This window comes from Odocoileus virginianus, chromosome 33, assembly GCF_023699985.2.
Source record: "Odocoileus virginianus isolate 20LAN1187 ecotype Illinois chromosome 33, Ovbor_1.2, whole genome shotgun sequence".
In the NCBI taxonomy this organism is placed as follows: Eukaryota; Metazoa; Chordata; class Mammalia; order Artiodactyla; family Cervidae; genus Odocoileus; species Odocoileus virginianus.
Genome location: NC_069706.1, coordinates 39,298,331 through 39,311,831, shown reverse-complemented (window position 1 = coordinate 39,311,831; position 13,501 = coordinate 39,298,331). Strand labels below are relative to the sequence as shown.

General features: G+C 50.5%; 1 protein-coding gene and 1 long non-coding RNA gene across 3 annotated transcripts in view; one reads left to right on the top strand and one right to left on the bottom strand.

Annotated features, from left to right (window-relative positions):
* Positions 1 to 6,536, bottom strand: part of SNX8 (sorting nexin 8) — a 40,319-nt gene extending 33,783 nt beyond the window's left edge. For both annotated transcript variants that reach the window (XM_020892391.2, XM_070460549.1), the window contains exon 1: positions 6,428 to 6,536. In XM_020892391.2, coding sequence (XP_020748050.2) covers positions 6,428 to 6,521 — 94 coding nt within the window. In that variant the 5' untranslated portion in view covers positions 6,522 to 6,536. The remainder of the gene's footprint in view (positions 1 to 6,427) is intronic.
* Positions 6,537 to 6,750: 214 nt separating this feature from the next.
* On the top strand, positions 6,751 to 9,849 carry LOC110136765 (uncharacterized). The gene is made up of 2 exons (XR_002313721.2): positions 6,751 to 7,362; positions 9,205 to 9,849. It is a non-coding gene; the product is annotated as an uncharacterized lncRNA (long non-coding RNA).
* Positions 9,850 to 13,501: the final 3,652 nt, after the last annotated feature.

Here is a 13,501-nt window from a genome sequence, read left to right as displayed (position 1 = left end):
CACGGGGTCTTTTCTCTGGCTTCTCTCAAACACCCCCAGGAGAGGGCACACAGACTCAGGACTCACATTCGCAGACCGTCACTAAGCAGGGCACGACCAAGGCCGTCTGAGGACATCTCCCCAGCTCCAAAGTCTAACAGCGAGCTGACTAAACCGTGGTCCACACACAGAGCTGACAGCAGCCATCACCTCTAGGCTGGGGAGCTAGTTTAGCAGGAGAGAGGCCTTGTTTACCAAGTGCAACCATCAGGACAATTTTTAACGTTGACTCCAGGCGAAGGATCACATTTTCCCACCTTCGTACTCTACAAGCACACATGATTCACTACCATGCAGACCTCAAATAGAAAAGCATGCAAACTCCTTAGCAGCACAGAATAACGTTAAGGGAACCGAGCAGACAAGATGTAAATACACCCCGAGGTTAACTATGTCCAACACACGCACGGGGCAGGAAGCGGGCTAAAATCAGCGGTTACGGGCTCACGGGGGACTTCTCTTTCATAAGACGTTCGTATTTGTGGTTATCTTACTTGTGCAACCTTCTCCTCGGAGTGCCGAATCACACACCACGTGAAATCTTACTGGTCCGGTTACGACTCATTCATAAGACTCGTAGGCAAGAAGGTCACTAGCACAAAGCAGGTTAGAGAGTCTCGGAAAGGCGTGTCTCGATACTTCCAGAGTTGCCTCCAGACCTTACAGCAACTGCCCTGGAACTCATCAGTCATCAGTCTTCACCTCACCCGTGCTTAGTACGCATACTTCAAAGTGGGTAAGAGAGCTGACGGACCCTGAACACACCCATGCCCACACCCCAAGGGCACGAGTGTCCTCCCCCAACCAGGCCAGCCGTGAACAGCGCCAAGCAGGGCCTCAGCTTTTCCTGGAGTTCCACTCACGGAGCACGCCCACCCCGTGCACACGAGGTTTTAACACTGATCCCTGGTGGTGGTCAGTCACTCAGTCGTGTCCAACTCTTGCGACCCCATGGACTGCAGCATGCCAGGCCTCCCAGTCCATCACCAACTTCCAGAGTTTAGTCAAATGTCCATCGAGTCAGTGATGCCATCCAACCATCTCATCCTGTGTCGCCCCCTTCTCCTCCCGCCTTCAATCTTTCCCAGCATCAGGGTCTTTTCCAGTGAGTCAGCTCTTCGCATCAGGTGGCCAAAGTACTGGAGATTCAGCTTCAGCATCAGTCCTTCCAATGAACATTCAGGCCTGATCTCCTTTAGGATGGACTGGCTGGATCTCCTGCTGACACTTTTCCCCAAGAATCTATCTCTCCCTCGAGTCTGGTTATGATTTCTTACCTATTCTACAACGAACACATTCAAAGGATAAAACACTCCCGTTCTTCAGAAGGTAACATGGTCAGGGGGTGCACTCTTTGAATCCCCGAGGGTCCAGGCAGCCAGCCTGCTCACTGGGCCTGGGTTCTAATCACCGGGGCAGCTCGTCTCAACACGAATTGCAGGCCCCGGGGAGGCCACTCCCATCTCTCCAGCATCTCACCACTCCAGCCTCTCCCATCAGCCTGCACGCTGCAGGCCAAACATCTCTTTTTCTGGTGCATTTTTCTTGGGAAGGAAAAAAATAAACCAAAACAGAATTCCCCTACCAGAACACATCACTTTCTTGCTAACCACAAATTCTGGCAAAATCTGCCCTACGTAGGAGAGATTCAGTTCCTCTTTCCTCAGATGGACACATTTTACCTTGCAAATTGTGTGTGTGTGTGAGAGAGAGAGACAGAGAGACAGAGTTCAAAGAGCATTAACACCAATTTAAATAATACTCACACAGCTACCCCTGTTACCAAACTAAAATGTGATACTTTCCTAAGAAACACTTGGGATAAAAACGTAATTCTAGGGAATTTCCTGGCAGTGCAGTGTGTCAGGACTCTGCCCAAGTTCCATCGCTGGTTGGGGAACTAAGATCCTGCATGCCACCAAAAAAAAAAAAACCACATGTGATTCTATTCTAGCAGAGCCCTGTCTCCATTAGCAGATGCTGAGATAGTAAGAAAAATAATGGTTTCTGCCCCTCAGGAGCTGACAACAGAAATGTATGTGATAGAGGGAAAGAGATGGACGGGAAGGTATTTTTTTGGCCCAAAGCAGGTGATACTTTAAGGTATAATTTAACCTGTCAAATGCATACATCTCAAGCAACAGGTCAGTGAACTGCCTGACAATGTGTCCAGGCAGAGCAGCGGCAGCGGGGTGGTGGCGGGAGCACGGGGGGCGTGCAGACCACACAGGTGCGCGGGCGGTGGGGCCGCTCGGAGGAGGAGCAGAGTTCAGGTCTGAGCCCACAGAAAGCCCGGAGGCCCCCGCCCCCGCCCCCGAGGCTTGGTAAGACAAACAGCTCAGAGCGTCCTAACCGAACAGCAGGTACGGCGTACGTTCAGCGAGGGGCTACAGCAGAACTGAAACCGATCACTTAGGACATGGTGCTTTCACTGTCAAGGTTTAGAGTTCAATCCCTAGTCAGGAAACTAAGATCCCAGGAGCTTTGAGGCGCAGGGAAGAAGGAAAGAAGGAAGGAAAGACTAAGTTTAGGTCTGCAGGGTTGTAGGAAAGCAGGGCTGGGACCCAGTGGTAACCTGTATCCTTATCCAGTATGATGCAATTCCCAAAATCAGATTAGACAAGCAAGCACCTATCACACTCATTCTCAGGCGCTCCAGGGCCTCCTCACTGAGCTTTATAACCTCTGAACTGACCCTGAAATAAACTCTCATGCTGCAACCAGAAAAAAGTGTTCCAGTCAATCAGATATTTTGACGGTTATGATTTTAATATGAAATCCACAACAGGTCTAAGTCCAAAATACAAAAAGAACTGCTACAAAGCAAAAAAAAAAAAAAAATCCTGTAAGAAAATGGGCCAAAGATAGGAACAGTCAGCTCAGGAAGGTCATACAAGATCAAAGCATCACAAGAAACTAAACCTCACCAATAACTGAAGAAACAGAAATTAAAACAAAAATAAAACATGTTCTTAATTTCTCTAACGCTGAAGGAATCTTTTTTAAAACATGGCATTTAGTGGTGGTGAGGTGACGGGAAAAGATGCGTTGCTGTTATAGGTACAAACTGGTCACAGCCATCAGAGAGGATAATTTGTCAGCATTTGTGAAAACAAAAAACGTGCAACTGGGCTTCCCTGCTGGCTCAGTGGTAAAGAATCCGCCTGCCAATGCAGGTGACCCGGGATTGATCCCTGATCCAGGAAGACCCCACATGCCGAGGAGCAACTAAGCCCGGAGTCACGATATTGAGCCCGTGCTCTAGAGCCCAGGACCCACAACTCCTGACCTCTGCGCCAGAGGGCCTGTGCTCCGCAAAAAGAGAACCCGCCACAGTGCGAACCCGCACACCACAACTAGAGAGTAAGCCCTCGCCAGCTGCGACTGGAGAAAAGCCCAGGCAGCAAGAAAGACCCAGCACAGCCGAAGATAAATTCTTTTTAAAAAGCATGTGAATGCGGTGACCCAGCAAGTCCACTCCTTAGGGTATTTAAGGCAGAATGTGGCTGGGTGCTCGGTCCTGTCTGACTCTTGCAAGCCTATGGACTACAGCCCACCAGGTTCCTCTGTCCAGGGGATTTCCCAGGCAACAATACTGTGGAGTGGGCTGCCATTTCCTCCTCCAGGGGATCTTCCCAACCTGGGGATCAAGCCCAAGTCGTCTGCATCTCCTGCACTGGCAAGTGGGTTCCTTACAGATGAGCCACCTTGGGCAGCCATTATGGCAGACTAATGACCTCTAAAGGCCCACACCCTAATCCCAGAAAACAGAAGTCTGCAAGATTACACAGTAAAGGAGAACTCAAGCTGCAGAAAAAATTCAGGTTGCTAATAAGCTGACATTAAAATTGGGAGAATCCTATCAGATTACCAGGTGGGCCCAATGTAATCGGAGGGGTCCTTAAAAGCAGAAGTGGACAGAAGAAAGAGTTGGAGACAGGACAGGGCAAGAAAGGCGTGGCCTGGGGCATCTGGAGCAACGGGGTTATCAGTCAAGGAATGTGGAAGGCATCTGGGAGCCAGGAAAAACCAAGAAACGGCTTCCCCCCCAGGGCCTCTGGATGGAACGCAGATCTGCCCACAGCTAGATTTCAGCTCAGGGAAACCTGTTCTGGACTACAGACCTTCTGAACTGTAAAATGATAAATTTCTGCTGGTTAAGCCACTTTGTGTGGTCATTTTTGTTTCAGCAGCAGCAGAAAACCAATACACGACGCTAGGGAAAAACAGGCACAGAGGCACAAGGAGGTGTATGCTGTCTGAGCACACGAGTATAAACACAAAAACGGGGTGAGAGGATCCACCCCAAACTGGTGAGAGGGGGTGAGTGCCTTTCTGTAGTGTTCTCAGTTGTGTTTGCCTGTTGTTTTTTTTTTGGAAGGGAAATGTAGTTGTCTATGTATTGCAAAATTGAAAGTTAAATTTTTAGGAAGAGAGTTATCACTCACAGCTTAAGCTTCCAGGGATTAGAATATAATATGATTCTTGGGACTCCCCTGATGGTACAGTGGAAAAGAATCTGCCTGCCAATGCAGGGAACATAGGCTGGATCCCTGGTCTGCGAGGATTCCACAGGCTGCGGAGAAAATGAAGTCCGTGCGCAACAACTCCTGAGCCTCCTGCTGCAACGGCTGCAGCCCACTCACTCTGAGCCTGTGCTCCGCTGCAAGACAAGCCACCGCAATGAGAGGCCCACACACAGCAAGAGCAGCCCCTGCTCCATGCAACTAGAGAGCCCTCTCACAGCAACAAAGACCCAGGGCAGCCAAAATAAAATTAACCTAAAAAAATATTGTTTTTAAACATTAAGGCTGAAAACCACAGTGAACATCATTTTTTCTGACAATCCCAAAGGCATTACAAAGACCTAGACCCCCACGGTCCCCACCGGTAATACTAATAGTGAGCTACGGCTGTGTGGACAGAACACCAGAGAAAATGAAATTCGCTGTATATCCATAAGCCACAACTTCTTCAACAGTCAAAACAAACCTCTGCTCAAGCATGAGGCACATATATCACGTCTGGATAAAATTCACTCTCAAAAACGTATTTTCTGATTGCAGCCCATCTAACCACCATCCCCACCACAACATACTCTTTTAACATTGTCCACTGTGGGTAGGCCACTTATCTCTGGGTTTTTGCTTTCCCAGTTTAAAAAAAAAAAAAAAAACTGCTTTTTTCGCTGTTGTTGTGTTTTTCCTCTACCACGCCACCTCCTTCAACTGGATGCCTAATGTTAACAAAATCACCTCGGCCCCTAACAAGGCCAGCTGCAAGTCTCAGAGAGCAGGGGTGGCTGACACCGTAATGGCAGCCAGTGAGTGAGTCCTGCAGGAAACATTCAGGCTGCCCTTGACGTGCAGAGAGAGCCCAGAACGACCACCACATCCAGCAGCTCTCAACTGCTTTACAATCCCCAGGGGAAGCAGCGATCCTGCTCAAACACTGCCTCACATTTCCAAATGTGACCTAGATAAGGAGTCCAGTGTGGGCACCTGATAGAGGCAGGCTGGACTGGCCCACGCTGGGCTCAAACGTGTGACCTCCTGAACACAGTGTTCTAACCGTGAGCACGAGCCGTCACATGCTACCCCTTACAAAGATACAAGCGAAAGAAAACATAGAGACCAAGGGCGGGGAGCGGCGGGTCCAGTGTCTAAAGGCAGACTCACCCAGGGTCTTCAAAACACTGGGGCCAATCCAGAGCACTGTCCACCCCCACCCCAGCACCCAGCAGCTTCACTCCACTCCTACCTCCTTTTCTCCCTAATGAATCAACCGTCTCCCCAGCCCTCCAGGACTCACTTTGAGCATGACCTCCTCAGGGACACCTTGCCAGGCTCTCCAAACGGAGTTTCCAACTTCGTGCCGCCGCCGCCACCACGAAGCCACAGTAACTCACACCCACGTGTACTGTCCCGCTGGAAGACTAGAGGGGTACCCTCTAAACGGGGCCATCCTAGAAAAGCCAAGCCTCATGCACTAAGAAAAGCACTTACGGAGAAACACGGCGGGCTGGCAGAAGAAACGCCCAAGTCCTGGGCCGCCACAGTACGTGCCAAGGCCCGGCAAGTCCAGGGACACGCGGCGGGCAGGTGGGCACGCAGGAAGCGCGGGGCGGGTGGGTCCTGCGGCCCCGAGGGACCCGGACAGTCCCGGGGAGACGCAGGCAGAAACGCGCGGAAAGGCGCAAACCCGGACAGGTGCTGGGGTTCTGAGCCGCGGAGCCACGCGCCCTCCTGGGCGTGGACCGGGAGGGGCGGTGAGAGGGGAGGACCCAGCAAGCGCGGGGAGTCCGGGGCCAGGAAGAGAACCGAAGGCCGCAGGGCCTCAGGGGGCGCCGGCCGGAGCCACGCGGGGCCTGGGGGGATGCCTGCCATACCTGCCGCTGGCAGGTCCGCCTCCTCGTCCGCCTCCGCCTCAGCAACTGCAGCTCCGGGCGCGGTGGGCAGCGGGTCCATCGCGCCGCCGGTCATGTGAGCGCTCGCCACGTGACTTCCTCTGCGCCCGCCGGGCCTGGGCCCGGGCTCGCCCCGCCCACGCCCCGGGTCTGCCCCGCCCACCCTCGGCATCGCCCCGCCCACGCGCCGGTCCTGTCCCGCCCACTCCCGGCGTCGCCCCGCCCACTCCCCCGCCTCTTCCCGCCCAGCCCAGGCTCAGCTGCCACGCGGAGGGCAGGTGGCGCGGTCCAGGCGCGAGCTCAGCGTCCGGCGTCCGCCGCTCCCCCGCTGCAGGTTCTCTGGCCGCTCCCTCGCCCGCCCGGTCAGTCCCCACCTGCCCTCTCTCAGGCCCCCACTCACTCATTCATCCATTTATTCTCACTCTCACCCTCTGGTGCGCTCGCTCGCTCACTTCCTCGTTCGTCCGCCCGCTGGTCCATCCGCTCGTTCGTTCACCGACTCGCTCACCCGCTCACTCAGCCACCTGGGCATTCAGTCGTTCACTCACTCACTCAGGTCTCCGGACTGCCCCCTGGAGGCCGGGCGGGCCTGTGCATCGGTACCCTCCCCTATCTGGAGGACGGACCGGCCACCGGAGTGGAGCGAGTGTCCCACCTTCCAGAAGAAGACTGTGGGAGGGCCGCACAAGATCACTCCCCCGGCCCTGGCCGGGTGAAGGGATCCCGGGATGCGGAGAGCCTCAGCTGAAGCTGGAGGAATGAGGAATTCGGCAGGAGAAAGGAGCGGATACCCACAGACCCCGAGGCATCGCACAGCTGCAAACGCTGTGGTCTTCCTGGAGCTAAAAGCGGAGGCCGAAGAGGAAGCTGGAGCGACTGGTATACCGGGCTCCGTTAGGGAGGGCCTTGTTCCCAAGGTAAGGACCGTGGACCTCCTAATACCGGGACAACCGTCAACTCCCAGGGAGCCAGTAACAGCAATCAAGAGCCCAGAGCCCCAGTCAGGGTCCTAGGAAGGAGTCCCCTCCACAGGGAGTTAGTTCTCCTTACTACAGCCACAGGATATCTTTGTGAGCCGACCAACAACGATGCTGTCCCCCAGTATAACTGAGGAAGTGGTGTTCCTCTTCCAGAGACCGGCCCGTAGAAGCTTTCCCAAGTCCCAGCGGGATGCTGTTTCCTTCCGCCACCGCAGGCTTCCTTTAAGCTGGTAAATGATGTGCTCAGCACTTTCTCCCCTCCCAAGGGCGCACACACACACACACACATTGTCATTCTCTTGTCTCCCACTCCCTTCCTCTCTCTCCGCCTCTCTAACTTCCTGGAAGAATTTGCTACATATCTGTATCCTCCTCCCCCCACTAGATCATAAAATCCTTATTCAATGCTTAAACACTCACTGCACCTTGAAAACTGTGAGGCATTGAACAAGTATAAAGCTAGACATTACACGAGAATAACACCATGCATGCGTGCTAAGTCGCTTCAGTCGTGTCCGACTCTGCGGCCCTATGGACTACAGCCTGACCAGCTCCTCTGTCCGTAGGATTCTCCAGCAAGAATGCTGGAGTGGGAAACGGCGCTGTCCTCCAGGGGATCTTCCAACCTAGGGATCGAACCTGCATCTCTTGCATCTCCTGCGTTGGCAGGTGGGTTCTTTACCACTAGTGTCACCTGGGAAGCCTCAGAATAACAGCACATTAAATTTATTATTTTACTTGAACACCGCTGACATGGTCAGGCAGCCTCTGTTGTTCAGTGGTCCTGCACCTTGGCTGCAGTAATCACCTGGGAGCATTTAAATATACTCCACCTGAAGCCCGCCCTCAGAAGTTCTGATTTAATTGCTCTCAGGTATGATCCGGAGAAGGCAATGGCACCCCACTCCAGTACTCTTGCCTGAAAATTGCATGGACGGAGGAACCTGGTAGGCTGCAGTCCATGCGGTCGCAAAGAGTCAGACACGACTGAGCGACTTCACTTTCACTTTTCACTTTCATGCATTGGAGTAGGAAATGGCAGCCCACTCCAGTGTTCTTGACGGCGGAGCCTGGTGGGCTGCCATCTATGGGGTCACACAGAGTCGGACACGACTGAAGCGACTTAGCAGCAGCAGGTATGTTCCAAACTCGGGATTTTTTTTTTTTTTTTGTAAAGCTCCCTGGATGAAGCTAAGGTGCAGCCCAAGTGGAAAACCACTGCTCTAAGTTGAAAGTTTGTTTTATCCTTGCAAACATTTCTTGAGCATCTTCTCAGTTGGGAATTCTGTTTGTCGTGGGAGAGGAGAGTGAGGAACCCCACATGGGGATAATCAGGAGAGGTCCCCACCTTCCAAATTTTCTGATGGAATTGATCAGAGGAGCAGAACACAGCAGGATTCCCACACCACACAGAGCACAGTGGGAGCCGGGGGCTGCAAACATGGGCACTGTGGGAGGAAAGATGAATGGTTGGTTCCGATGTGACAGGCTGTGAATGCCTCCAGAAGGGAACTCAGCCCTCACGAGCTGTGGGCTCCACTGCCAGATATCGCTAACAGTGAGAGCATGCTTGGGAAACACGATCGAAATATGTCTGCCTGTCATGTCTTTAGATCCTCGCCAAAGAAGCCTAATCCTTATGCTATTTCTGTTTCATTCAGGAAATGGTAAATAGAAAATGGAATTTCTGCTTTTTTAAACCCTTCGATTAGTGGCACAGATTCAAGTACATGAAGACTGTTAATGTGTTTTGAGTCACTTTTATCACTTTCCCTTCAGGAAAAGGAGAACTCGGGTAAGCGAACTGACAGAACTTGGGACGCAGAACACTGAAGCTGGGACTCCTGTGCAGGCGGACGTGCAGAAAGGGGCTCTACTGATCATCCTACCGATGCAAGCACCTCCAACTCCTACTAAAGACCTTTCCAGAGAGTCACTAAAATGCCCCGGGGAGGATACCCTCCTCGAGGTTATTAATAATCGTGCACGTGTTTGTGAGCACAGGCTCGATCACACTGTAGTAACAATCTCAAGTCTCAGAGGCCAGAAACAACAAAGGGGTTGCATTCACCATCAACCCTCAGAAACCCAGGGTGAGAGGGCGGCCACCACTTTGAATTTCTGCCCTCCTGACAAAGGGAAATGCACTCGGAGCGTTTAGCTGCTCTGGCTCAGAATCACCACAAGGCTTCTACTCACGACTCGTTGGCCAGAACTAGTCATGGCTGTGCCCAACCACAAGTGGAACACTTTACCATGCCCTTGGAAGACAGCCAGCCAGAAACGTCTGATGAACAGCAGTAAATGCTAACCACACTAACCAAGCGAACATTCACTGAACGTGCCTATTATGTACTGAGCACTCTTACATATGCCTTTTACGTAGAAACACATGACTCCTCACAGTAAATCTAGAAAATAGTAGTATGATTATCTCCATTTTGTTCAGAAAAGTTCAACCCTCTAAGACCCCACAGTAGTCGATAAAAGATCTGGGGTTCAAGTCCACACTGTCTGGTGCCAGAGACCGTCCTCAGAGCCCCTGCAGCGTTTCCCCTGTGCTATAAAGCCAGCGATTTATCTTCAAATTTCCTAACCCACAAATTCTGCTCCACCCATAACCCCTTGTTTCGGGAGGCTGATAGGGAAGCTGCCTGTGGCTCTGTAAAGCAAAAAGTAGGGAAGAGGAAGAGCTCTAAAAGTAGAGAAAATTATAATGTCATTAATAATATCAATCATCCCAAACTTTTTAAAAAACACTTGCTAGGTTTTGGGCACTATGCTAATTGATAAACCAGTATCATCTCATTTAATACTGCGACAATCATGAAATCAAACCCTCTTCTGACACTGTGGGTTACCTGCTCAAGCACTGCTTCAGCATCCATTCTAAACTTCCTGCCTGAGGTAGTTCAGCAGTTAAGACTGTGCTTCCATTGCAGGGGTGCAGGTTTAATCCCTGGTCAGAAAACTAAAGTTTCCATCCCTGGTGGAGGAACTAAGATTTTCAGAGAACTAAGATCCCACATGTTTCGCAGCATGGCCAAATAATAATAAAGATAAATAAATAAACATTTAAAAAATAAAATTTCTGCCTGGAGGAAAGGGGGTTGCTCATATCCTCCATGAGCCCCAGAAAGCTTTAAATATCTCAAACAAGTTGGCTGTCCTAGTCAAACTTTACATTTTGGGTTTCTATTTTTTTTATTTGGCTTCGTGAGATCTTGGCTCCAACACCAGGGCTTCAACCCGCATCCTCTGAATTGGGCTTCTCAAGTGGCGCTAGTGGTAAAGAACCTGCCTGCTGGTGCAGAAAACATAAAAGACTAATATTCGATCCCTGGGTCAGGAAGATCCCCTGGAGAAGGAAATGTCAACCACTCCGGCATTCTTGCCTGGGAAATCCCACGGACAGAGCCTGGCGGGCTCCAGTCCATGGCATTGCAAAGAGACGGACACAGCTGAGCACACAGATACACATCCTTAACCACTGGACCACCAGGGAAGTCCCTGTCCTAATTCGACTTTGGACAAGCTGCTTAACTTGCTTCAGTTTGCTCACATGCAAAATGGATATATCAAGATTAGTTGCTCAAACACGTTGCCCTGGGTCAAAGGTAAAGTTTTAAATAAGAGACTTCTTAAGACGGTCTGAACCGATGCAGAAGTACATTCACTGTGTTCCCTAAACAGAAATGCTAGCTAACACTTTACCCCCAAACTATTTTTATTACATAGCTGGATTCAAAAGCAAGAAAGAGTGCCCTATAGGGGGGGTCTTTTAAGTTACAGGGATGGACAAAAACTGAAGAAAACAACTCACGGAGCTTTCAGAAATGATATAAGGTCCTAGGAACTTGGGTTAAGGCAATAGGAAGGCTTCGGTCCCAGCAAACACGGGAAACAGACCTGAACTTCCTAGACATAATCAGGATTGATGAAGGGATGACCTACCAGCAGCATGGAAGCTGGCTGTCCACAGTGGACCAAGAGTGGAAAAGGAATAATCCTTGAAGCAATCCCACTCCAAGATATTTACCCACAAGAAATAAAAGCATATGTCCACCAAAAAAAGGCTCATTCCTAGAAGCCACATGCAAAGAGCTAAAAATTGGAGATAACCCAAATGTCTATTAACAACAGGCTGGATGAACATATTGCTGTGGAGTCATACAATTGATTGCCACGCTGCAATTAAAAAAAAGTACAAAATACTAATACGAGTACTGGGAAGTGGGGTATTGATATGACAAATACCTAAAAACGTGAAGCTGACTTCAGAATTAGGTGATGGGTAGAGACTGGAAGAATTTTAAGAAGCACAATAGAAGACACCTTGGTTGCCTTGAATAGACTGTTAGTAGGCATATGGATGTTAACAATTCTGCTAACTGTGGTAAAGAAAATCTGTATCATCTTAGATGATGATACTTAAATTGTCATAAACAGACTGTTGGTAGCAATAAGGACACTTCAGCCAAGGGCTCAGAGGAAATGAGGAACAGGTTGTTGGAAACTGGATGTAAAAGGGAACGTGTTCTACAGTGACAGAGAGCTTACCTCAACTGTATCCTATAGTTATATGGAAAAGAACTTATCCAGGTTGCAAAGTGAAAGTCACTCAGTTGTGGCCAACTCTTTGCGACCCCATGGACTACACGGTCCGTGGAATTCTCCAGACCCGAATACTGGAGTGGGTAGCCTTTCCCTTCTCCAGGGGGTCTTCCCAACCCGGGTCTCCCACATTGCAGGCAGATTCTTCACCAGCTGAGCCGCCAGGGAAGCCCAAGAATATTGGACTGGGTAGCCTAGGAGGCTCACTGTTGGGAAAGTGTGCTTTGGAGAGAAAACCAAGGCTGAACAGCACTTTTCTAGTGCCGAGAAAGGTACGGAAAGTCACAGTATCTGGTGACACAGAGGGCTCTTGGAAGACATTAGGTCTCTTCGAAGTGAAAATAGAATTATCTATCCACAGGAAAGACCTGTGGATGAGCCCCTTTTCCAGTGACGTCCATGGGAGAGCCATAGGTTCCTTCGCATGTTATGTCAGTAGAAATACTGCCAGCTAGGACAGACAGGGACAATGAAACAAGAAATGAAAGAAGGCTGCCTGACCCTCAAAATTCTACAGGCAGGAAACAGCCTCACAATACTACTCAGCTGCAAACCTGTGCTAACCCTTGATGAAAAAGCAAGACTGAGCGTGGGGCAGTGGGCCCAGAGGGCAGAACAGGAAGCCACAGAGGATAATTCCTAGGCCTTGAAACCTGAGTGCGCTCCACTGGATTTCAAAAAATTAGTATTTATTTATTTACTTGGTGCAACAGGTCTTAGTTATAACACTCAAGATCTTTTTAATTTTTAAAATTATTTATTTATTCTTTTGGCTGCATAGGTCTTCCTTGCTCTGTGCAGACTTTCTCCAGTTGCGGCGAGTGGGGGCAGCTCCTCACTGCAGTGCGCGGGCTTCTCCTTGCGGGGGCTTCTCCCGCTGCAGAGCGCAGGCTCCAGGCGCACGGGCTCAGCACTTGTGGTGCGCAGGCTGAGCTGCTCCCTGGTGTGTGGAATCTTGAGAGTCCCTTGGACTGCAAGAAGATCAAATGTCAATCCTAAAGGAAGTCAACCCTGACTATTCATTGGAAGGACTGAAGTTGAAGCTCTGATACTTTGGCCACCTGATGCAAAGAGCTAACTCCAATGGACAAGAGTTTGGGCAAACTCCAGGAGATAGTGAAAGACAGGGAAGTCTGGTGCACTGCAGTCCACGGGGTCACAAAGAGTTGGACACGATGTAACGACTGAACAACCACCATGTGGAGTCTTCCCGGACCAGGGGTCAAACCTGTGTCCCCTGCACTGGCAAATGGATCCCTGCCCACTGTGCCAGCAGGGAAGTCCACAGGATCTTTTTAGTTGTGGCATGTGAACTCTTAGCTGTGGCATGTGGGATCTAGTTCCCTAACCATGGATTGAACCTAGGCCCCCTTCATTGGGAGCACAGAATATTAGCCACTGGACCGGCAACGAATCACATGGATTTCAAAATTGCTTGGGACTGCAATTCCTTTTCCATTCC